The 24,214-nt window shown below is 37.4% G+C and overlaps 1 protein-coding gene across 14 annotated transcripts in view; it reads left to right on the top strand.

Annotated features, from left to right (window-relative positions):
- LOC143996244 (sodium channel protein type 5 subunit alpha-like) overlaps positions 1-23,894 on the top strand; it is a 553,882-nt gene extending 529,988 nt beyond the window's left edge. For 7 of the 14 annotated variants that reach the window (XM_077491204.1, XM_077491202.1, XM_077491195.1 and 4 more), the window contains 4 exons: positions 1,526-1,663; positions 8,983-9,087; positions 16,999-17,269; positions 18,292-23,894. In XM_077491204.1, coding sequence (XP_077347330.1) covers positions 1,526-1,663; positions 8,983-9,087; positions 16,999-17,269; positions 18,292-19,526 — 1,749 coding nt within the window. In that variant the 3' untranslated portion in view covers positions 19,527-23,894. Of the gene's footprint in view, positions 1-1,525; positions 1,668-8,982; positions 9,088-16,998; positions 17,270-18,291 lie in introns of all 14 variants that reach the window. The other 7 variants (XM_077491198.1, XM_077491209.1, XM_077491206.1 and 4 more) reach the window with 2 other exon arrangements.
- Positions 23,895-24,214: the final 320 nt, after the last annotated feature.

Raw genomic sequence — 24,214 nt, 5'->3', positions numbered from 1 at the left:
ATTTCACACATGCGACTAATTATGAATGATATGGTTCGCTTCTCATAGTGATTACTGCTTCATAAATGATTAACTAACAAAAACAATGAGAACGTGGAGGTTCATGCAGTGATTTTCTTATATTTGTGTATTATGTCAGGCTTCTCATTTCCTGTTCCGGGGATAGGATCTAGTGGACAGGAAGTGATAGTAAATTCCTCTAGTTGGTGCTGAAGAAAAAAATGAACAAAAAAGGATTTGCTTAGAGTTAAAGTGATTGTAAACGATCACCTTGTAAAACAACCAATTCTGCTTAAAATAGAAATAAAATGCAAAAAATGTTTGTAAAGATATAAAAAAAATATATAAATACCCTTTTTATAAGTGATCGCATTCCCTATCTCCCCCCCTTTTCCTGCGGCCTGCCATGTTGCGTGCTCGGATAAGGGTCTGGTATGGATTTTGGGGGTGACCCCGTGCCATTTTTAAAAGAATGTTGCCACGGAGTTCCCCTTAAAATCCACACCAGACCTGAAGGGCCTGGTATTGATTTTGTGAGGGACCCCCATGCAATTTTTATTTTACATTTTGGCATGGGGTTCCGCTTAATATTCATATCAGACCCGAAGGGCCTGTTATGGATTGGGAAGGGGGAACCCATGCCGTTTTTTTTAATGATTTTTGTCTATATTGTCAGGATCTGACAGGACATTACAGCTGCGAGCAAATGGCATTTTTTCTTTTAGAAATATAATTTTGCTGTGGTACTGTTATGAACATGGGAAAGATGTGCTACTTTACAGGCAGACTAAGGAGACCCCCCCCCCCAGGCACAATATTTAAAGAGATATTTCAATTTTATTGTTTCACTTTAAGCATTATTAAAATCACTGCTCCTGAAAAAACGGACGTTTTTTTTAAAACTTTTTTTGCATTGATACATGTCTCCAAACACTTTTTATGGCAATAACTTGCATATAAGCCTTTAAAATGAGCACTTTTGGTTTTTCATGTTCGTGTCCCAAAGATTTAAACTTTTTTTTTGCCTGTTCGCATGTTCTGCTATGAACCGATCACGGGGGTGTCCGCCTCATCCCTAGTATTCAATCTTTGTTTAAACATTTATAATACTTTTAAACTGTTTTTAAATGCATTTGCATTGTGTTTGCCTAAATGTTTATCACTTCATCAATATGTGTTCATCATTTTAAATAATTGTTTTTAGTTTGACTAATATATATTTCCATATTTCCCTTGATGGGATATGGGACATGATTGGATATTCAAAGTAAACAAAGCTTCACTGTAGCTACTAAGATACAAAGTATTCATTCTCTATTTTAGTAAATTAAGTCCTTTGTTTGGCTGATTGATTACAGCCTGAAAAATATACAGAGAGATAGGGTACCTAATATTAATAAACCTCAATATTCATGTATGTGTGCAGAGAATGTTGTTTATTTACATAGTAGCTTATAGTTGTAATGTGTATTTTATAATGCTGTTTTGAACTTGTATTTACTGTTCTTTGTTTTTTGTTTCCTAGACTGAACAGCAGCCGATTTATGAAATTAATAAGTACATGTACCTATATTTTGTGGTTTTTATCATATTTGGCTCTTTCTTCACTCTGAACCTTTTTATTGGTGTGATTATTGACAACTTCAACCAACAAAAGAAGAAGATAAGTATCTGAGTGTGTATGTAATGGTGCTAGAGGCTTTAATTAGGAAAATTAGAGCGTGTTAGGATTGTTCTAATTAGGATTACTTTGTATATATTTAAGAATATATGTTATTAAAATGGCAGCAGCCTTGCTCTTGCTGTCTTTTAGCTTGTGCATAGAAATAAAACATAACAGTTAAAAACAAATTTGAACTTGTCTAACAGCACCTAAAACTCTCCTTTCTTTTGTGAAAAATTGAAAATTGTGTGCAGACACCCCCTCCCCCCCACCCCCTCCCAAAAAAAACACACACAAACACACACACACACACACACACACACACACACACACACACACACACACACACATGCTGTTATTTGTAAAGTTACTACCACATGGGGGGTTATTTCCGAAAGGCAAATCCACTTTGCGCTACTAGTGCAAACTACAAGTGCAAAGTTGAAATTGCACTGAAAGTGCACAAGGAAGTGTAAATCTGAGGGGTAGATCTGAAATTAGGGGAAGCTCTGCTGATTTTATCATCCAATCATGTGCAAGCTAAAATACTGTTTTTTATTTTCCTTGCATGTCCCCCTTGGTTCTACAGCGACTGCACTTAGTACAAGTACATTTTTAGCGCAATTTCAAGTGCACTTTGCACTTGTAGTGCAAAGAGGATTTGCCTTTCGGGAAATAACCCCCCACGGTGTCTCTCTGCATGGCAACATGCTCTGGATTTCCTGAGGTCTGTGAGAGTATGAAGAATTCCTCTTCTCTATCAAGAGCAATCACAGCGGTGGCATAAATGTTAAAACTGATCTTTTATTTAGTTCAGCCCCAGAGCAATTTTTTTACTTTTTTTCTGCATACATCTTCATTTTTGGCAATAAACGTAATTAAACCCCCAGAACATTATACATTTTGGCTGATTAGCAATTTGTGTTACGGCGCACTTTAACATGTGTAACTATTAAAGCGGCCAGTGCATATATATATATATATATATATATATATATATATATATATACAGTAAAACCTTGGATTGAGAGCAACTTGGTTTGAGAGTGTTTTGCAAGACAAGCAACATTTAAAAAAAAAATTTGACTTGATATACGAGCGATGTCTTGATGTAGCGTCATGTCACAACTGAGTATAAAAGAGAAGAGAGGTGGCTCTAAGCGTAACAATATGGTTACATTTAATGAAGGTACAACATTTAGGAAAATGTTGCTACACTTAGAGGTGTCTCTCTTCTCTTTTATACTCTGCTGGATTTTGCTTCTAATCCCCCTGTGGAGGCTTCCATTTGTGGATGGACATTTTATGGTTACACAACCTATCACATTGTTATAATCTTTTTTATATGAACTATAAACTGAAGGACTTATGAATAAATGGTTGTAGAACAAATCATTTCAGTTTTCATTATTTATTATGGGGACATTTGCTTTGATATACAAGTGCTTTGGATTACAAGCATGTTTCTGGAACAAATTATGTTCGCAATCCAAGGTTTTAGTATATATATACAGTGGGGATCGAAAGTTTGGGCACCCCAGGTAAAAATGTGTATTAATGTGCATAACGAAGCCAAGGAAAGATGGAAAAATCTCCAAATGGCATCAAATTACAGATTAGACATTCTTATATGTCAAAAAAAGTTAGATTTTATTTCCATCATTTACACTTTCAAAATGACAGAAAACAAAAAAAATGGCGTCTGCAAAAGTTTGGGCACCCTGGAGAATTTATAGCATGCACTGCCCCCTTTGCAAAGCTGAGACCTGCCAGTGTCATGGATTGTTCTCAATCATTGTCTGGGAAGACCAGGTGATGTCAATCTCAAAGGTTTTAAATGCCAAGACTCATCTGACCTTGCCCCAACAATCAGCACCATGGGTTCTTCTAAGCAGTTGTCTAGAAACCTGAAACTAAAAATAGTTGACGCTCACAAAGCTGGAGAAGGCTATAAGAAGATAGCAAAGCGTTTTCAGATGTCAATATCCTCTGTTCGGAATGTAATTAAGAAATAGCAGTCATCAGGAACAGTGGAAGTTAAAGCAAGATCTGGAAGACCAAGAAAAATATCAGACAGAACAGCTCGCAGGATTGTGAGAAAAGCAATTCAAAATCCACGTTTGACTGCACGATCCCTCCAGAAAGATCTGGCAGACACTGGAGTTGTGGTACACTATTCCACTATAAAGAGATACTTGTACAAATATGGTCTTCATGGAAGAGTCATCAGAAGAAAACCTCTTCTACATCCTTACCACAAAAATCAGCGTTTGAACTTTGCAAATGAACATATAGACAAGCCTGAGGCATTTTGGAAACAAGTTCTGTGGACCGATGAGTTTAAAATAGAGCTTTTTGGTCGGAATGAGCAAAGGTACGTTTGGAGAAGAAAGGGCACAGAATTTAATGAAAAGAACCTCTGTCCAACTGTTAAGCATGGGGGTGGATCAATCATGCTTTGGGGTTGTATTGCAGCCAGTGGCACAGGGAACATTTCACAAGTAGAAGGAAAATGGATTCAATAAAATTTCAGCAAATTTTGGATGATAACTTGATGCCATCTGTGAAAAAGCTGAAGTTAAAGAGAGGATGGCTTCTACAAATGGATAATGATCCTAAACACACCTCAAAATCCATGGGGGATTACATCAAGAGGCGTAAACTGAAGGTTTTGCCATGGCCTTCACAATCTCCTGACCTCAACATTATTGAAAATCTATGGCTAGACCTTAAAAGAGCAGTGCGTGACAGACAGCCCAGAAATCTCAAAGAACTGGAACACTTTTGTAAGGAAGAATGGGCAAAGATACCTTAATCAAGAATTGAAAGACTCTTGGCTGGCTACAAAAAGCGTTTACAAGCTGTGATACTTGCCAAAGGGGGCAGTACAAGATATTAACTCTGCAGGGTGCCCAAACTTTTGCAGACGCCATTTTTTTGTTTTCTGTAATTTTGAAAGTGTAAATGATGGAAATAAAATCTAACTTTTTTTGACATATTATAAGAATGTCTAATCTGTAATTTGATGCCATTTGGAGATTTTTCCATCTTTCCTTCCTTATATATATATATATATATATATATATATATATATATATATATATACACACACTGTATTTCAGTGTATGCTTAGTACAGTGTATTTACTTCCAATAAGAATCTGTGATACTCCTATACTAGACCCAAGCTATTACTGAATTTACATAGTTAAATGCATATGTAGACATGCTTTATTATTTACCATGAAAGATCTCAGTCCATTCCAAGTCATTACCGCAACCATAGCAACCGGTGCATAAGAACATCTCTCTACAGTTAGTTGTGTCAGGTCACTAAGAATCTTGAAAAGAAAACTTCATAAATTGTTACTGCTGGCTAAGTGTAGAATAAGAGTGTAAATACAGTTTAGAGAAGTCATGTCAATTTGACCCCTTCAAGCTGCTGGAAACACTTAAGTTGCGTTATTTTAAAACTGGATGGAGCCAGATAGTCAGCCATTAAAGAAACAAATCCAGAGAAAACACAAATTTAGGCAAGAGTGTCCAAAGCAAACAGCTTTGTATCTGTGTTTGTATTTGGATGCAGACTTTGCACATAGGGGGTTATTTACGGAAGACAAATCCACTTTGCACTACAAGTGCACTTGGAAGTTAAGTTGCTGTAGATCCGAGGGGGACATGCAAGGAAAATAAAAAACAGCATTTTAGCTTGCACATGATTGGATGATAAAATCAGCAGAGCTTCCCCTCATTTCAGATCTTTTCCTCAAATTTACAGTGACTGTACTTCCAAGTGCACTTGCAGTGCAAAGTAGATTTGCCTTTCGTAAATAACCCCCATAGTACAGTTCTTTATAATCATGACTTTTAAGAAGTTTGTGCAAAAGTTTGATCACAGGCATTTTTGCAGGTAAATACTTCATATTCAGATCACTAATTCTAAACATATATAACCTGCTTCAGCTGTCCTTTAAAAAACTGTGTCCACATCTCCTTTTATAGAGAGTCTCTGAACGCAAATATATTTTTGCTTCTGTTGATTTTGCATCCGTGACCTTAGTATTACCAGCCTCCAACAGATTCATGTAGCTGTTTCTGACAGGTACATGTTTGGTGCAAGAACCCACAATTTCCATGTGGAGGGCTGACAGAATTCAAAAGAGTATCCACAACATTGCTTATGAATCCCCCCCCCCCCCAAAAAAAAGTGGCAGTAAATTCTTTGATTAAAAAAATGCCCCGAACCCCCCCGCAGGTTTAGCTCATAATGTATAAATATGCACTGCATACTAGAACTTTATGACACTTATCATAAAGTGCCCTCCAGTGCTGCACTGTCATTGATTCTATAAATCCCAAGTGTTTCCATTTTCAGATCATCATGGCACAGATCTGGTGTTAATGCATTCTGAGCTGCACATGCGCAGCTCAGTGTATATTACAGCTAACAGACAAGGAAAACATTATGTCATAAAAGCCCTACCTGTCAGCAATTTAAAAAAGTTGGTTTAATCCCACTTTAAGTTCATCCCATATATTGTTATTTCGTTCCTGATTTTCTTAGTACAGTAAATGAAGGATTGAGCATATAACAGTGCACTTACATATACAGTTGTTCTCATAAGTTTCCATACCCTGGCACAATTTATGATTTCTTGGCCATTTTTTAGAGAATATGAATGAAAACACAAAAACTTTTCTTTCACTCATGGTTAGCGTTTGGCTGAAGCCATGTATTATCAATCAACTGTGTTTACTCTTTGGAAAGTATAATCACAACAGAAACTACCCAAATGACCCTGATCAAAAATGTACACACCCTGGTGATTTTGGCCTGATAACATGCACACAAGGTGACACAAAGGGGTTTGAATGTCTATTAAAGGTAACCATCATCACCTGTGATCTGTTTGCTTGTAATTAGTGTGTGTGGGTGTATAAAAGGTCAATGCGTTTCTGGACTCCTGACAGACCCTTGCATCTTTCATCCAGTGCTGTACTGACGTTTCTGGACTCATGGGGAAAGCAAAAGAACTGTATAAAACAGGTAAGGGATATAAAAAGGTATCCAAGAATTGAGAATGCCAATCAGCAGTGTTAAAACTCTAATCAAGAGGTGGAAAATGATGGGTTCTGTTGAAACCAAGCAGCGGTCAGGTAGACCAACTAAAATTTCAGCTTGTTCGGGATGCACAGAAAAACCCACAAATAACAGGTGAAATGCAGGACTCTCTGAAAACATGTGGTGTGGCTGTTTCAAAATGCACAATAAGTAGGCGCTTGAAGAAAGATGGGCTGCATGGTAGAGTTGCCAGAAGAAAGCCATTACTACACAAATGTCACAAAGCATTCCACTTGCAATCTGCCAAACAGCACAGAGACAAGCCTCAATGCTTCTGGCACAAAGCCATTTGGAGTGGGGAGACCAAAATTGAGCCTTTTTGGCCACAACTATAAACACTACATTTGGAGAGTAGTCAACCAGTCCTATGATGAAAGGTACAGAGATGAATCATGGATCGCTGATGTTTTGGGGATGTGAGAGCTACAAAGGCACAGGAAATTTGTTCAGAATTGATGGCAAGATGAATGCGGTATGTTATCAAAAAATACTGGAGGAGCATTAGCATTCATCAGCCAGGAAGCTGTGCATGGGATGTGTTTAGACATTCCAACAAGACTATGATCCAAAACACAAGGCCAAGTCAACCTGTCATTGGCTACAGCAGAATAAAATGAAGGTTCTGGAGTGGCCATCTCAGTCTCCTGACCTCAATATCATTGCGCCACCCTGGGGAGATCTCAAGCATGCAGTTCATGCAAAACAGCCCAAGAATTTACAGGACCTGGAGGCTTTTTGCCAAGAGGAATGGGCAGCTTTACCATCTGAGAAGATAAAGAACCTCATCTAGGTCCACAAATATCACAAAAGACTTCAAGTTGTCATTGATGTTAGTGATGTTAAAGGTGGCAGTATAAAGAGCTGGGGTATGTAAACTTTTTTATCAGAGTCATTTGGGTAGTTTCTGTTGTGATTATGAGTTAAAAAGAGTAAACACAGTTGATTGATAATAAATGGCTTCAGCTTCATTCCTATTCTCTGAAAAATGGCTAAGAAATCATAAATTCTGCCAGGGTATGTAAACTTATGAGCACAAATGTACGTACTGCCACAATTTCCTTCACTTAAACCACTACAATTAAAATCACCTGTGTTAACATCCAATTTTCCCAGTCTTACATCATTCATTTTCTTGTTATTATTAGTTATTTTAAATCTCACTTATGTTAGTTTTACTCCAGGATTAATAACACTTAATCAGACAAGCAAGATGCTTTTTCTAGAATGACTTAGTTGAAGACATTACTCATCAGAAAGTTTACATCAGGTACAAGAGATAGGGGAATATCCCCCAAAATAATACTGCTCATTTATCTTAGCTGGATATTTGCTGTCAGACCAAAAAAATGGCCATTAGAATTGTTATTTAAAGTACAACTGTGTCCATACTATGGACATTAAAATATTTACATATTCTAAACAAAGAGTAAAAGTGCTGTAAAACAAGACATCCATGACCTCCCTTGCTGCATATACTGTGAAATAATTCAGTCTCAAATAACATGAAAGAGACTCCCGAGTCCGATTCTGCTCTCCATAGAAAATAGTTGAGATTTTAGTACCTCTGTTGAGAACTTTGGAGATTAAATTTTCCACAATGCCTGTAGCTAAAGAGGTGAATGAGGGAACTGAAGTACTTTGCTTGTTCAGAATATGTAAATACTTTGATGCTCAATGTCTGGGCACAGGTTCACTTTAATTGACATTGACTGGGGTCACTGATAAAGACTACTGATTCTTACTTTTTTTTTTTATATGTAAATGTTAATAACTGACTTCTAAAATACTGTACCGCCTTACATTTAATGGTTACTACATTTGATTGGAGAGTTTTGATGTCAATGCTGACAAAAATATAAATTGTATTTTAAGAATAGCAATGTCATACTTGAGGTGCTGTATATAGACTTAAATGAGCCCAAGCCAGGACCAATGATCAACTTTATTTTTGTTTGTGCTAGTAGCGGGGAAGGTTTTTTTATTGTGGTTTATGTCCCTGTTGGGTAATTTTATTCTCACTTCCTGTCACATCAGAAAGCCTCCAATAGGGCCACAGACTAAAACTGAAAAACAGATTTTTTTAATGAGGAAGTGTGAGAACCTCTCACAATACTCTGTTTTTTTTAAATTTTGTTTTGCATGGTAATAATGTACTGCTTGTTATAACAAAAATAATAATTGTTGTTATATCATTTTACTTAGGGGGGCAAGACATTTTTATGACAGAAGAGCAAAAAAAATACTACAATGCTATGAAGAAACTGGGTTCAAAAAAGCCTCAGAAGCCAATTCCAAGGCCTCACGTAAGCACAAAAAGACCTAACCAAATATTTTGTTTTCAAACAAAATGTATATGCCAAAAGAGCAGGTTCACACAAGTTTTAGGTGTGCTCCCATTGACTTCTAGTAGAAGGTATGTTTTTATGAAAGTGCATCAAAGTCTTGCATGCTGCATCTTTGATGCGCTTTCAGAAAATGCACAGTCTAATAGAAGTCAATGGGAGCACACCTAAAACATGTTAAAAATACAATCACACTGCGCCCAAGCCATAGCACACATGTGTAAGCCCAGCCCTATGCAGAGCAGCACAGTGGCTTAATGGTTAGTGCCTCTGCTTGGCAACATAAGAGTTGTTGGTTCAGATCCCAACCATGATGCTACCTTCTTGGAGTTTGCATGTTCTCCCTGTGCTTGCATAAATCATCTCCTGGTACTCTAGTTTCCTTCCACACTGCAAAGGCATGCTGGTAGGTTATTAGCTCCTGTCTAAACTGACCCCAGTATATGTATGTATAGATGTAATTTACAGACCTTAGACTGTAAGCTTCTTGAGGGCAGGGACTGGTGTGAATGTACTATATATACATATATATATATATACATATATTTAAAGTGCTGAGTTGTTGGCGCAATAAAGGTACTTTAAATAAGCTAAAAAAGTCATTGCTATTCTAGCACTACACCTGAAGGAGCCACTTGGTTTGATGGGTAAGTGGGGGCTGAGGACTTCACAAGCCAGTCTACACTTGGCTACTCCCCCCCCCCCACACACACACAAAAGGTTCTTTTGTTCTCCAAAAGAGGGACTGAGTCCAGTATCACATACATGTCCATATCCTGGTAGATAGCTTTTGAATTTACAAAAGGAAGAAAAATAAGGTTAGTAGGTACAAAAAAGTAAACGACTGGCATTCAAACAGAAACCTGGTGAGGGAACCTCCCACCATTTGTCAGAGGGAAGAGGGTTGCCTTGTCCATAGACCACTAAGACTGGTAAGGTCTACCAAGATGTGTCAGGGGGCGAGCTAGAGTTGCCCTCCCTTGAAACTGGAGTTGTTGTTGTTAACAACAGGTCTCCCCAGCTCAGGTTCTGAGACACAGCAGTTCTCTGTGGCTCAGTCTCCCATTTTGGCTCTTACAGGTCTGTCCTCAGTGTAGGCAAGCATAGGACAGGTCCACTCACACTGGTTTCCCTACACTGTCCGCCTTGTGTCAGGTGCAGACCCCAGCAATAGGTCTGCACTGTCTCATTCCCTGCTGGTCTCCCCCACCTCTTGTCATTTTTACCTGGCAAAATGCTGTATCTCTCCCCCTCTGTATGCAGAGAATTGTGGCTGGTAGTTCTGCAGATATTAGCCTCCATACACTTGTATTGAGCATCCCCTTTAAGGATTACAAATCCCATGATCCTCAGTGGCTGCTCCACATTTGCCTCTGATTGGATTCGAACTGCTACCGCTGGGGGGGGGGAGCAGGTGCATTTTACACAGAACCACTCCTTCTTCCCTCTGTGCAGCAGCAGTGGGTTGGAGGGGGGCTTAGGGAGAACGTTTACAAGCATCTGGACTGCTCTGCACACAGTGGGGAAGTGAGGGGGAGAGAACTGGCTGAACATCACACAGCCTGGCGCTCCTCCTGCTGACAGAAAGTGGAGGGGGGATGAGGACTTCACAAGACAGCAGGCACCCTGCTACACTATTAAAATATTACTAGTAATCACAGATCTGTAATAACAGATTTATGCATATTGATAGTAAATGCACATTTATTTTACCTGCAAAAAAATGTGCATTTATAATTATTATTTTTTTTTAAAGTAAACTTATCCTTTAGGGCTCAATCATACCATGTTATAAAAAAGTGTAGCGCTAAACCCTTATATTAAAAAGAAATTGTGAACAATTAAACATCTATATGTATAACCAGATAGATCTTATGAAAATCTGTAGTGAATAGATGAAATAGGTAAACACCAAAATGTTGTGCTCATATATATCAAAAACAATGAAAAAGAAAATGTAAAAGTGTAAATATAAAGTCTCTTTGTGTCCAAAGAAATATTCAAGTCCCACGTGTAAATAACACTTCAGATGCACCAACTGGTCCCCAAAGGGGTAGACATGTGAACACCCATGTGATGACACCGCCACCTTAACAGATGTAGGCTTACCAGATGGATATGACCCAAAAGAATGTATATTCTAAGGGTCCTGCAAGCTTTCTATTGACTGTGGAAACTTGAACCGGCCGGTATTGGAATGCCCGAAAACACGAACTGGCAAAGGCTAGAATGCCAAAAAACCATCCAAAAAATCTTCACAACCACAATAGGCTTTCTCCTCGCATATAAAGGCCCAATTCAGGATAATGAACATATAGAAGGAAAACATAGGGCCATATAGTGTAATTCCGTTAAAATCAAAATGTATTTAAAAAATAGCAACAAACTCACATTTCTGTAGTTCACAAAACAGGCAGCAGTGGAGTCCTCCCGACTCGTTTCGTCCTCATAGACATCATCTGGGGTGCCCATCCACTGCTGCCAGACTCACTTTTATAGTCAAAAAAGCCCATTAAACAAGACTCACTCCACATGTGTCACTGGGAATCACTTCCGGTTTCTAAGGGTCAAAATGGCCACCGGGCGTGCGTTCCACGCCTCTATTTCAATATCCCATGTTAATATTAAGCATATTCTTATAATTTTAAAAAATGCTAAATAAAATCATCATCTAATAGATGGCTAAATTATAATTGTAATACGCATTGGTGCAGGAAGTAAATTGAGTCTTATTGTAGGGCTTTGTGACACAAAATGACATATTCATGTTTTAGAAATGCATATAGCCAAGATTCTTAACCACGATATACAAAAGTGTTATTTATATATAGATTTGAAAAGAAATTTAATCTGGTTACTAAACCTTAATACAGGAAACACCATATGAGACCATAAATTGTGTTATGAAAATGTTTTAACAAATGTTCCTCCTAGCATCTCACAAAAAAAAAATACATATTTGTACCTCCCATATAAACTCATCTATACATCTCCGTTTATGCCTCATTAATGAAAGCATTAATGTCCCACTCCACGTTCATGCTGAACGGGGAGTGGGACTGGAGGGTATAGATCCAATAGGTTTCTAGTTGTGACACGACTCTTGTCACAGCACCACCCCTCCATGGGGGTACATATTTATCAATCACAATAAATTGTGTTCCCTTTGGGTCACTATTATGACATTCTCTGTAATGTCTAGGGACACTGTGTTTAGATTCTTTACTTTTAATTAAAGCTATGTGTTCTCCTACTCTTACTGAAAATGTTCTTGTTGTCCTCCCAACGTATTTTCAGTAAGAGTAGGAGAGCACATAGCTTTAATTAAAAGTAAAGAATCTAAACAAAGTGTCCCTAGACATTACAGAGAAATGTCATAGAGAATGTCATAATAGTGACCCAAAGGGAACACAATTTATTGCGATTGATAAATATGTACCCCCATGGAGGGGTGGTGCTATGACAAGAAGCGTGTCACGACTAGAAACCTATTGGATCTATACCCTCCAGTCCCACTCCCCGTTCAGTATGAATGTGGAGTGGGACATTAATGCTTTCATTAATGAGGCATAAATGGAGATGTATAGATGAGTTTATATAGGAGGTACAAATATGTATTTTTTTTTTTATTTGTAAGATGCGAGGAGGAGGAACATTTGTTAAAACCTTTTCATAACACAATTTATGGTCTCATATGGTGTTTCCTGTATTAAGGTTTAGTAACCAGATTAAATTTCTTTTCAAATCTATATAGAAATAACACATTTGTATATCGTGGTTAAGAATCTTGGCTATATGCATTTCTGATACATGAATCTGTTGTTTTGTGTCACAAAGCCCTGCAATAAGACTCAATTTACTTCCTGTACCAATGCGTGTTACAATTACAATTTAGCCATCTATTAGATGATGATTTTATTTTGCATTTTTTAGAATAGGAGCAGAGGGGTAAAGTCAAATCATGTCTTTACTTTATTTAATTTATTTAATGTTTGGATTTATAAGCTCCCCTATGGTAACATTTATTGTTTCTGGCGGGGTGTATTTGAACCTGCGGGTTAGAGCATCCCTTTGAGTGCCTGTCTCGTACGTGGATGCGATGTGCTTGGGGCTCTGTCGCCACGGGGTTGGTCATTTTGTTTCTCATTGACCATTGGGAAGTGGGGTGTGTTGTTTACATGTCTCACTTCCGTAGGGTATCCTGTGTTGTGATGGACACTATCCGAAAGTGACGCGGACGCTCTATATCGTGTCACTTCTGCACTGGACCCTTTGTTTACTTCCATTACTACGTGGCTGTGATGGACATTATCCGGAAGTGACGCGGACGCTCTATATCGCGTCACTTCCGCACTTCCACTACTACGTGGCTGTGTCGCCAGGAAATGACGCGATTACATCGCGTCATTGCCGCTATTGATATTGTGCGTCCCAGCACACGAGGGGGATATACTTATAGCTAAAATTAGTTAGGTAAAAATATTTAAATTTATTAACTTGGGCATACACTGTTCGGAGTTACTTGTATATGGACATTATAAGAGTATGCTTAACATTAACATAGAGGTGGGATATTGAAATAGAGGCGTGGAACGCATGCCCGGTGGCCATTTTGACCCCTAGAAACCGGAAGTGATACGCGGTGACACATGTGGAGTGAGTCTTGTTTAATGGGCTTTTTTGACTATAAACGTGAGTCTGGCAGCAGTGGATTGGGCACCCCAGACGATGTCTATGAGGACGAAACACGTCGGGAGGACTCCACTGCCGCCTGTTTTGTGAAAAGCGCTTGTTTAAACTACAGAAATGTGAGTTTGTTACTATTTTTTAAATACATTTTGATTTTAACGGAATTACACTATATGGCCCTATGTTTTCCTTCTATACGTTCATTATCCTGAATTGGGCCTTTATATGCAAGAAGAAAGCCTATTGTGGCTGTGAAGATTTTTTGGATGGCATTCTAGCCTTTGCCAGTTCGTGTTTTCGGTAATTCCAATACCGGCCGGTTCAAGTTTCCACAGTCAATAGAAAGCTTGCAGGACCCTTAGAATATACATTCTTTTGGGTCATATCCATCTGGTAAGCCTACATCTGTTAAGGTGGCGGTATCATCACATGGGTGTTCGCATGTCTACCCTTTTGGGGACCGGATGGTGCATCTGAAGTGTCATTTACACGTGGGACTTGAATATTTCTTTGGACACAAAGAGACTTTATATTTACACTTTTTCATTTTCTTTTTTATTGTTTTTGATATATATGAGCACAATGTTTTGGTGTTTACCTATTTCATCTATTCACTACAGATTTTAATAAGATCTATGTGGTTATACATATAGATGTTTAATTGTTCACAATTTCTTTTTAATATAATGGTTTAGCGCTACATTTTTTAATAACATTTGCACATTTTTTGATAAAATATCCATTTTAGTGTGTTAGCAGCTTTTTTTCATATTTGGATAGCTCAGTGTTTTTCTTGGTTTAAAAGGAAAAATTATCACTCAATCACACCATACGTACATGAAAACTGAAGGGAAACTGCACAGATTTCACTTGCAGATACATTCATTTACATCAGTTTTCATGCTGGTTGACATCAGTTTTCATGTGAGTCAGTTATGTGCCCTGTTCACATAACTGTTGATGTCATGTCAGTTTTTTTCCTGTGCAGAAAACTGCATACATGTTGCAGATTCCTGCACAGAAAAAACTGCATGTTGTGGTATGAACAAAGCCCTTGCAGAACTCGTGCAGAAAAACTGAGGTCTCTGCATCATGGTGTGAACAAGGCCATAACATGAATTACAACCTTTTCATCCTATTAACAGATAATGGGAGTTATTTATGAAAGGGAAATCCACTTTGCACTACAAGTGCAAAGTGCACTTGAAATTGCACTGAAAGTGCACTTGGAAGTGCAGGCGCTGTAAATCTGAGGGGTAGATCTGAAATGAGGGGAAGCTCTGCTGATTTTATAATCCAATCTTGTGCAAGCTAAAATGCTGTTTTTTATTCTCTTTGCATGTCCACCTCGGCTCTACAGTGACTGTACTTGCAAGTGCACTCTTAGTACAATTTTAAATGCAATTGTAATGCAAAGTTTGTAGTGCAAAGTGGATTTGCCTATAGTAAATAACCCCCTATGATCCTTAGTCACCTATTTTTTATTTATTTTTTTTAGTTTTGAATAAAGTAGGAAATGGTTTATTTTAGGCCCTCTTTCCAGTGTGTTACTAAAGTGGGGGGATCACCAAAAAGTAATGTAGAAACACCCTTAACTCCCAATTTAAAAAAAAATAAAAATAAAAATACTCCCAACCAAAATGATTTTCCAGGTCGCAACAATGACATCAGATGATCTGGATGAAATTTGCATTTACTGCACAAGCATGAAGCGCTTACATGTGAGCGCAATGTGTTTCAAATTTTTAGCAATCACAAACCTGTGAAAAGTTGCCGTCATGCTAATTTGTGCCTTTACTAACCCAATTTAATTTTAAAGCTGAAGTTTAGCCATAAAAATCTTCTCTATAGTTTTAATGACCAATTTGCCTGTAAGGAAGTATATCCCCTTGTCACATAAAAGTTGCATTAAAGTGATTGTAAAAGCAGAGAGTTTTTTTTATCTTAATGCATTCTATATGCAGCAGCTCCCCTCTGCCCCCCTAATACTTATCTGAGGTGCATCAATATCCAGCAATGCCCACGAATGCCTCGCCCTTTCCGGGACTCTCTCTCCTGATTGGCTGAGACACAGCAGCAGCATCATTGGCTCCTGCTGCTGTCACACAAACTCAGTTAGCCAGTCAGGGAGAGGGGGCAGGGCTGAACTGCAGCTCCTTGTCTGAATGGATGCACAAAGCTGCAGCTCTGCTTGGGTGCAGGGACATTCCACAGGAAAGAGGGACCAGGAGCACCAGCCAGGGACCTGAGAAGAGGAAGATCTGGGCTGCCCTGTGCAAAATCACTGCACAGAGCAGGTAAATATAACATGTATGTTATTTTTTTTCATAGAAAAAAAAAATCAAGACTTTACAATCACTTTAATATATTTTAATCAGAACTTTGTTGGTTATATTTTTCTATACATATGTGGAGGTGCACTAAGTACCTAAATGTTGTATTGGGACAATTTAGAGGAAAACAATTCATTATTGTGAATATTTAGTATTTATTTCCAATAAAAATAAAGGAAATAAAAATATGTTCATCCATATTTGCTACCAAATTAAATTTCTATCTGCCCCCAAAAAAAGAACAATGTATAATACCTTGGGGTAGACTACAAGCTTTAAAAGGTATAATGTGCAGACCCAAGACATTGCCAAAAAACACACTTTGAGACTTAAGGGGATTTTGGGAGAAAAATACATAAGGCCTGGTTAGGTGGTTAAATTCTGCAAAAGAAGTTGTCCATTTTTTATTAAACCCCTAAAATGATCAAAGGCTATCCCCATCACTCTCACTGTACTATTTTACTTAATAGAGTTTCTATTTTAATGACCAACTCTAATTTGATTTATTTCACGAATGGCCCAACCTTAGTCTGCAAATCATTCTAAAGAATAACGGAATAAGGGGCAAACTGCTGCTTTCAATGAGCTGTTGTGGGGTCCAGGCCTTCTTTGATTCTCTTTGTTAAAAATCTACTTTTATTAGTGTAATGCAACTACACCACAGTAATGTACCTCTATTTTGCTATTCATATTAAGTATTGATATCTTAGTAAATAATAGATGTTTGATATAAGGTCAGGACTTTAAAGTCAGCTTGTCACGGTAGATTTTTCATACTTGTTCATTTTTCTGTAATAATGCGGATGCTTTGACTCTTTTAAGCTGAACCTTATTTCGCCTTATTTTGCAGAACAAATTTCAGGGATTCGTCTTTGATGTGGTGACAAAGCAAGCCTTTGACATTATTATCATGGTTCTCATATGCCTTAACATGGTCACTATGATGGTGGAAACCGATGAGCAGAGTGAAGACATTGAAAACTTACTGTACAATATTAATCTGGCATTTGTCGTCATTTTTTCTGGCGAATGTACACTAAAAATCCTGGCTCTTAGATACTATTATTTCACCATTGGCTGGAATATCTTTGATTTTGTGGTGGTCATCCTTTCAGTTGTGGGTAAGTAGTCACACTATTACATTTAGAAACTGAACTGATGCAAAAAATAATGTAAAGTTACTTTTCAAAATGTGTGAGCTGGCCCAAACTCTGAAAAGTCAGCATCATTTAAAACAACCCTTGATACGTTTCCTGTAAAAGAAGGAAACCTTTGCTCACATCCTGATTTTGTAGCTATTTGACACTGTTTTCCACTAGATGGAATATAAAGCATATTTTTTCACAGAGTGCCTGTCAATTACCTCTTTATGACAGCAACAATTAAATACATTTTCAATCATAGGAATACTTTAAAAGCATGATCTCTGAATGGAGGGGGCAGACTTCTGATCCTGATCCTGTTTCATTTAAAGAACCTGTAGTATGGCTTCTATGAATGGAGGAGGGGGCGGAAAGGGTGGACATAGTCAAGCACTCTTGATGTCTACCTGACACAGCTCCCTCAGTTCTATTATCCCTCACGGCACCAGAAGATTATGGCAGTGGGGGTGGTCAATCACTGCTATAAGTGATCATAGTATGTGAAAAAAGAAAAAACCCTGATCCACCACCCAGAGTGGTACAGTGCTACTATGGTAACGCTCTATTGCTCTGGTCATACTGGGTAAAAAAAAAAGTAAAAAAAAAATTTAAATTTTTTTAAAATGATTAATTTTTTTTTTTTTTACATACTGTCACCAGTCACTCTTGCTGATCACCGCCACTCCAGTTATACGATGATGTACTGCACCGATGACATTATGTGAAATTAAAAAAAAAAATGTGAGCAAAAACATTTTTTTCTTAATTTTCCAAATAAATTGGGATAAATTACTACACGCCATGCCTCTTACTAAATACCTCAGTCTGCCCATCATTTGGGTGATATTTGTACTGTCATTGCATTTTAATGCTATCTGATTGTATAAAATATTCTTGCAGACATTTATGGTATGAAGTAATATTGTTCACATGTGTTGTTTGCTTTTAACAAGAATGGATTTAAAATAGTTCTAAAAGTTCTCTCATTCTGTTTTTTGCAGGTATTGTACTTTCTGATATTATAAAAAATTATTTTGTGTCTCCGACATTATTCAGAATAATTCGTTTGGCACGAATTGGACGTGTTCTGCGACTTATAAGAGGAGCCAAAGGAATAAGGACTCTTCTGTTTGCCTTAATGATGTCACTCCCAGCCTTGTTTAATATTGGTCTTTTGCTTTTCCTTGTTATGTTCATATATGCCATTTTTGGCATGTCAAACTTTGCCTACGTAAAGATGGAAAGTGGAATTGATGACATGTTCAATTTTCAAACATTTGGAAACAGCATGATTTGCCTATTCCAAATTACAACCTCAGCAGGATGGGATGGCCTTCTCAATCCAATATTAAATAGTAATAAACCTGACTGTGATCCAGACTTTCCCAATCCAGGAAGCTCTCCAGGGAACTGTGGAAATCCCCCTGTTGGGATTGTCTTTTTTGTTAGCTACATTATCATATCGTTTCTTATTGTGGTTAATATGTACATAGCCATTATTCTGGAAAACTTCAGCGTGGCCACTGAAGAAAGTACAGAACCTCTAAGTGAAGATGACTTTGAAATGTTTTACGAAGTCTGGGAGAAGTTTGACCCAGAAGCAACACAGTTCATTGATTATTCAGTCCTGTCTACATTTGCTGACTCGCTTGCTGAACCCTTACGCATACCCATACCAAATAAGATCAAACTGATAGCCATGGATCTTCCTATGGTTAGCGGAGACAGGATTCATTGCTTGGATATTTTGTTTGCCTTCACCAAAAGAGTTCTTGGAGAATCTGGGGAGATGGATACTCTAAAGATACAAATGGAAGAAAAATTTATGGCAGCCAACCCATCTAAAATTTCTTATGAACCCATCACCAGCACCTTAAGACGCAAACAAGAAGAGGTGTCTGCCTATATCATCCAAAGAGCCTTTAGGAGGCATTTGCTTTATCGTTCCATGAAACAAGCCTCATTCCTTTACCGTCACAGGTCCTGTGACGGAAACATTATTGAAGAAGAAGCCCCTGAGAAGGAAGGCCTTATTGCCATAATGATGAATGAAAATTTTGGGCATCATTTGGAGAAAGTAGAGTCTATTTCTTCTACGTCTTTTCCGCCTTCTTATGACAGTGTAACTAGGGACACATGTGAAAACTTTGGGCTGGAACAAGAAGACTCTACAAAAAATGATGAGTCCACAGATTGTAAAATATGTGCAGACAGAGACAAAGAATCCTTTGTATAATCTTTGTTTTTTTGTTTTTTTCTGAAACGCTATCAGATATTGTTTACAGAATGTTACGACGTACAAGTGCACAATAGTTCTGGCAGCCTTCATATTTGATTTATTTGTGAATATAATGAATTAACGTTTCAATTGAACTACTGGGAATGAATGCTTTACAATTTGTTGGCTCTGTCTCAGTCAACGTTTGCTTTACATTTTTACATCAAAAACTTATGCAGCCTACGAAGTACTACCAGTGGTGTGGTTATAAGTATGCTAATGTGTACAAGAGTAATGCAATGTATCTCTATACACAGACAAAACCCTGACTGTATACATTCATTTATGGTCTTATACTAGTGTGTTTAGTAAAGGTTATATATGACCTTGCATCTAAATTAAATCCAAATATCACAAGCTGCTGTAGCAAAACTATATACACTTACTGTATATGTCATGAATGGTCTTTCATAAATTTATATTTGATATTTTTTTTACATAAAAAAAAGTTCTTTCTTTCCTAAGGGAGAGCAGATGGTTGTTTAAAATCTGCATTTGAAACTCTCAAATGAAATAATATTAAAAAAAAATCAAAAAAAGAATTATTGGAACTTGCTGCTGATAACTGTACAAAATATTTGAACTGTTATTACAAGCTGACATGTAATTGCTTGGCATGGGTAATGCAAATAAAGCTTTTTAAATGGGTTAATTAACGTGTACAAAATATTTAGCCATTTATGTCTAAGGAAATCTCAAAGGAATTTTACACATTTTTGTTGTAGACCGAATATTAAAGAATCAAAGAAGTTCTTTTTTTTGACCAATAAATTATTTTTGTGATAGCCAACCACAGATTGCACATTTTGTTGAATGGGCTTGATCACTACCCTGTTTTATATCCATAATTCTAATCCACAGGTTACATGAAATGCTTGTCTAAAACCTCAATATTGGACGCCTTAATTCACCCACTGTATATTTTTATTTTTTTCTGTCTCTCAGGGAGTCCTCTGGTGACATCTTTGCACCTCAGTTCTTAGCTCTACCAACCTGTCAAGGCTATTACAAGGGTGCCCTACGCTTGCCGCTAAATTTTGAATATGTCTATTTAATTTACATTATGCAAGATGCTGCAGGATCAGGAAACTTCCTTACTTGACTTTGTAATGACTAAGACTGGGGTAAGAGGCAGAAGGTATGGAGGAGATATCTTTGTTAGTGTCCCCAGGGAAAATCTGATGGCAGTGAAGTCAGCCCATCAGCACGCACCCAAAACATTTAGAGCTGCCTAACCTTTTCTTGTCCTCCTAATACAAGACTCATATCATCCAAACACATGAGTGAACCAATACTAGTCCAGTATGTGTTTGACTATTCCTACCTATGTGTAGTGGTCAGCCCTTCATGCCAATCCTTATTTTCACCATATAGTCACGTGTCTTCCTTCTGTTCATCATAAATGGTAAATGCACTCAAGGCTTTACATAAAAATTGCATTTCATGCATAATAGACTATAGGAGTTTACTGGCAGTAGGGGAGATGGTGGCACTTCATATATTGCTTATAATGAGAGATATCAGTTGTTGCATTATAGAGCGCTTTCCCCTACACAAAACTGCACTTTATATAGGTGATTTATCAGAAAATGTATAACCCTGATTCAACTAACTGCTTAAAAGATTCTTAAACATTCACATTTGTGCATGCCTTTGTGAAGTAAATCAGCATTTGGCAGCTTTAAATAAACATTAGTATTATTGAGAATGGTGAAATCCCTTGTACTGACATGGCATGCTCACTAAGCTCCAGAAGATTTTCCTGTGATGTCCTACGTCAGGTTTTGTCAAAGCAGCAACACAGACCAAACAGAACAACTGTTTCTGACATAATATGGAGAATCAAAAACAGAGCCAAGTAGAAATGCTAATGTGCCAGAAAGAATTGTGGCAGGAAAATGTTAAACCCGTTCCCACAGACAGTCCCCTCTAGTCTTTCTACTGGAAAACAGGTGACCATCTGAAACGCTAGCTCCTATAGTTGGCTAGTCTTATTAAGACCTGCTTGTTGTTAGTTAAGGTGCAGCCATAGGTATTTATTCAGTTCTATAAGCATGTATCACCAATTCACCAAATGAGCATGAATCACCAAAAGCAACATATTCATTTAAAAAAATCATTTTTTTATGTTAAAGTCAGTGGGACTAGGTCAGTAAAGAAGGATAGATTGTTCACTTTGTAAAGTTATTGCTCAATTAATTCAGTACTTAATGTGTGTTCACTTCAATCATCCACTCATGTACAAACAAAAGACTTATTTTTTATTACCCTTACCAGTGCTTGGGTATCCAAATATAGTTTTGTCTTAATTGAGATCACTGAAAATTCACTTTGCTTGTTGAACAGATTCTACTCCATTAAATGATCAATCCCAGAGAATTTTGAACTCTGTGCTATATAACTTATGTTTTTGACAATGCAAAAAGAGTTTAACCACTTTGTAAAGAACTGCTATATAGTTTTGCATGCTCAGTCAGGAGGGGTTCATTAGCAGAAGATCATTCTGCTGTGGATCAAGCCCACATAAAATGTAAAAAATATTGTTTTGAATGGAGTTTGACCTTATATAACACCTTCCATAGTGTTAAATAGATCATTTGCATTTACTATCATCTAATGCTCCATCTATTGATTTGGTTATGCATTATTCGTAAACTTGCTCCAGCTGGGCAAATACAACTGGTTTTGCGGGAACTTTTGTCTTCTTGAACAGCAAATTTCAATAATGCCTTAGACAAGAAGATGTACATTTATAACTTTTTTTTTTAATGTGGGTATTTTAAGAAACTAGAGTTATAATCAGTCTACACTGATAATGTTAGTTTATTAAAAACTGCATGAGAATTTTACTTTACTTGTTACAGCAATCCTTGAGTGTGGTTTTTTATATTGCTGTTGAATAATGGTAATTGAGTACCAAGACTAAAGCCACAATGCTTGTTAATGCTCTGTTTATAATCCTGTATCAGGTATCATGTGTATCATATCAGTTTTACACATTTTATTTCACAAAACAAGCTTGACTTATTGGATGTACCATTGCAGAGTAACCCATAATGGCTAGCATAGAGCGCATGCTTTCTCAAAATATTGACTATTGGTTCAGTCAGTGTATGACAGGAAAGAAAAGAAGGGAAAGTGAGAGTGTTTTCCATGGCAAACAATTAGATTCAAGCTGTTTAATAGTTTCCAGAAATGTAAAGCCCAACTTTAATTAAACTTTTTTTAAAACCCACAAATTTATAAAATTTAAATAAAATGCAGTATATGTCTCCTCCCTGTAGACTAACTCACTTTGTGATCCAGCATTGATCAGTTCACTTCATGTGAATGCAGGAGCCATGCCATTGCACTGCACTCACAATTCAATCATGCAGAGAGCTGTACTGACATCATTAGATTAGCTCTTTGCATCATCGAGAACTGTCTAGCACTGGAGGAGATGAAGAGGATGCTGTATGCCATTAGACCTACAACAAGACTTCAGAAAAAAGATAAGTATAAAAAGTACATGTGGGGGGGGGGGGGGCATCTAGGGAAGGGGGTGATGGGGGTCTTGTTTGGCTTTAAGTATTTTGTTAATTAGTTGGTGGGGACCCATAAACAGTCAGTTTGATCTGTCAGGAAAAATAAGCAACAACTATGTATTTTACCAGATTGAATATAATGTGAATTCATTGTTTATGTAGGTGCTATGCATTGTTAGTACACTTTGCCAATGTGAAAGAGCAGGTCAGACAACACGTGGACCAGCTTTATGGGTGTAATCACAATGGAGGCAGGAAAAGCTATTTCTGGGCTCTGGAATGGCAATGAGTTGTAGCATCTGGTTGGTCGCTGTTGGTATCTCCTCCACAGTTTCTTTTCTCCAGGGTTTGAACACAAGACTTATCTTATACATGTGTGAAGGATCCATGCCTTGCTTAAATTGGTGTGCCATGTGTCTAGTGCACCAATGTTTAAATTGCTATGCCAGAAAATTCATGGAAAGTTTTTTTTTAAGGAGGCAATAAAATTGATTTCCAGTTCCAAAATTGCCAATTATAGTTGTATATGGTTTACCTGTGTAACATTTTAATGTCTATATATTCTTTTGCTCAAGAAAAATGTTAAAGGCATCAGTTAATATTGATTTTACTGACAGTGTGTGCAACACTTCCATTGCTCTTACTGTAAGGATTCATGTCTAGGTTGCACATGAAAATTTACTTCTACTCAAAAGTGATGTCCACCTATCACCTATACATCACATGTAATAAAAAGTTCCCATGAGAACTTCTTGTATTGACCTTGAATATACTTGAATAAAATTATCATTCTTTGTAACTTGGTGTTTTTTCTGTTTCATATCTACTTTAACTATCTGCTATTGAAATAATGATTGTTTCTCAAGTTTTTTAAATGTTTTTAAATTTTTAAATGATGCACAAGGTGCTGCTCGACCCTGCCCCCCGTCCTCATCACAGGATTTAATTGACAGCAGCAGGATCCAATGCCTCCCATTACTCTCTCTGAGTCCAGGGAGGAGGGAGAGAGACTGCTCTCAGGCACAGTGCTTGATCGAGTTTGGGCTCAGGTAAATATCTGTGGGGACTGGGGAGCTGACGATATAATTTTTTTTACCTTAATGCAGAGTAAGGATGAGC

The sequence above is a fragment of the Lithobates pipiens genome, unplaced genomic scaffold (genome assembly GCF_037356315.1).
Source record: "Lithobates pipiens isolate NorthernLeopardFrog02 unplaced genomic scaffold, aLitPip1_a1.2 Scaffold_19, whole genome shotgun sequence".
Lineage (NCBI taxonomy): Eukaryota > Metazoa > Chordata > Amphibia > Anura > Ranidae > Lithobates > Lithobates pipiens.
Note: the sequence above shows the minus strand (reverse complement) of the source record. Positions and strands in the feature narration are given on the sequence as shown.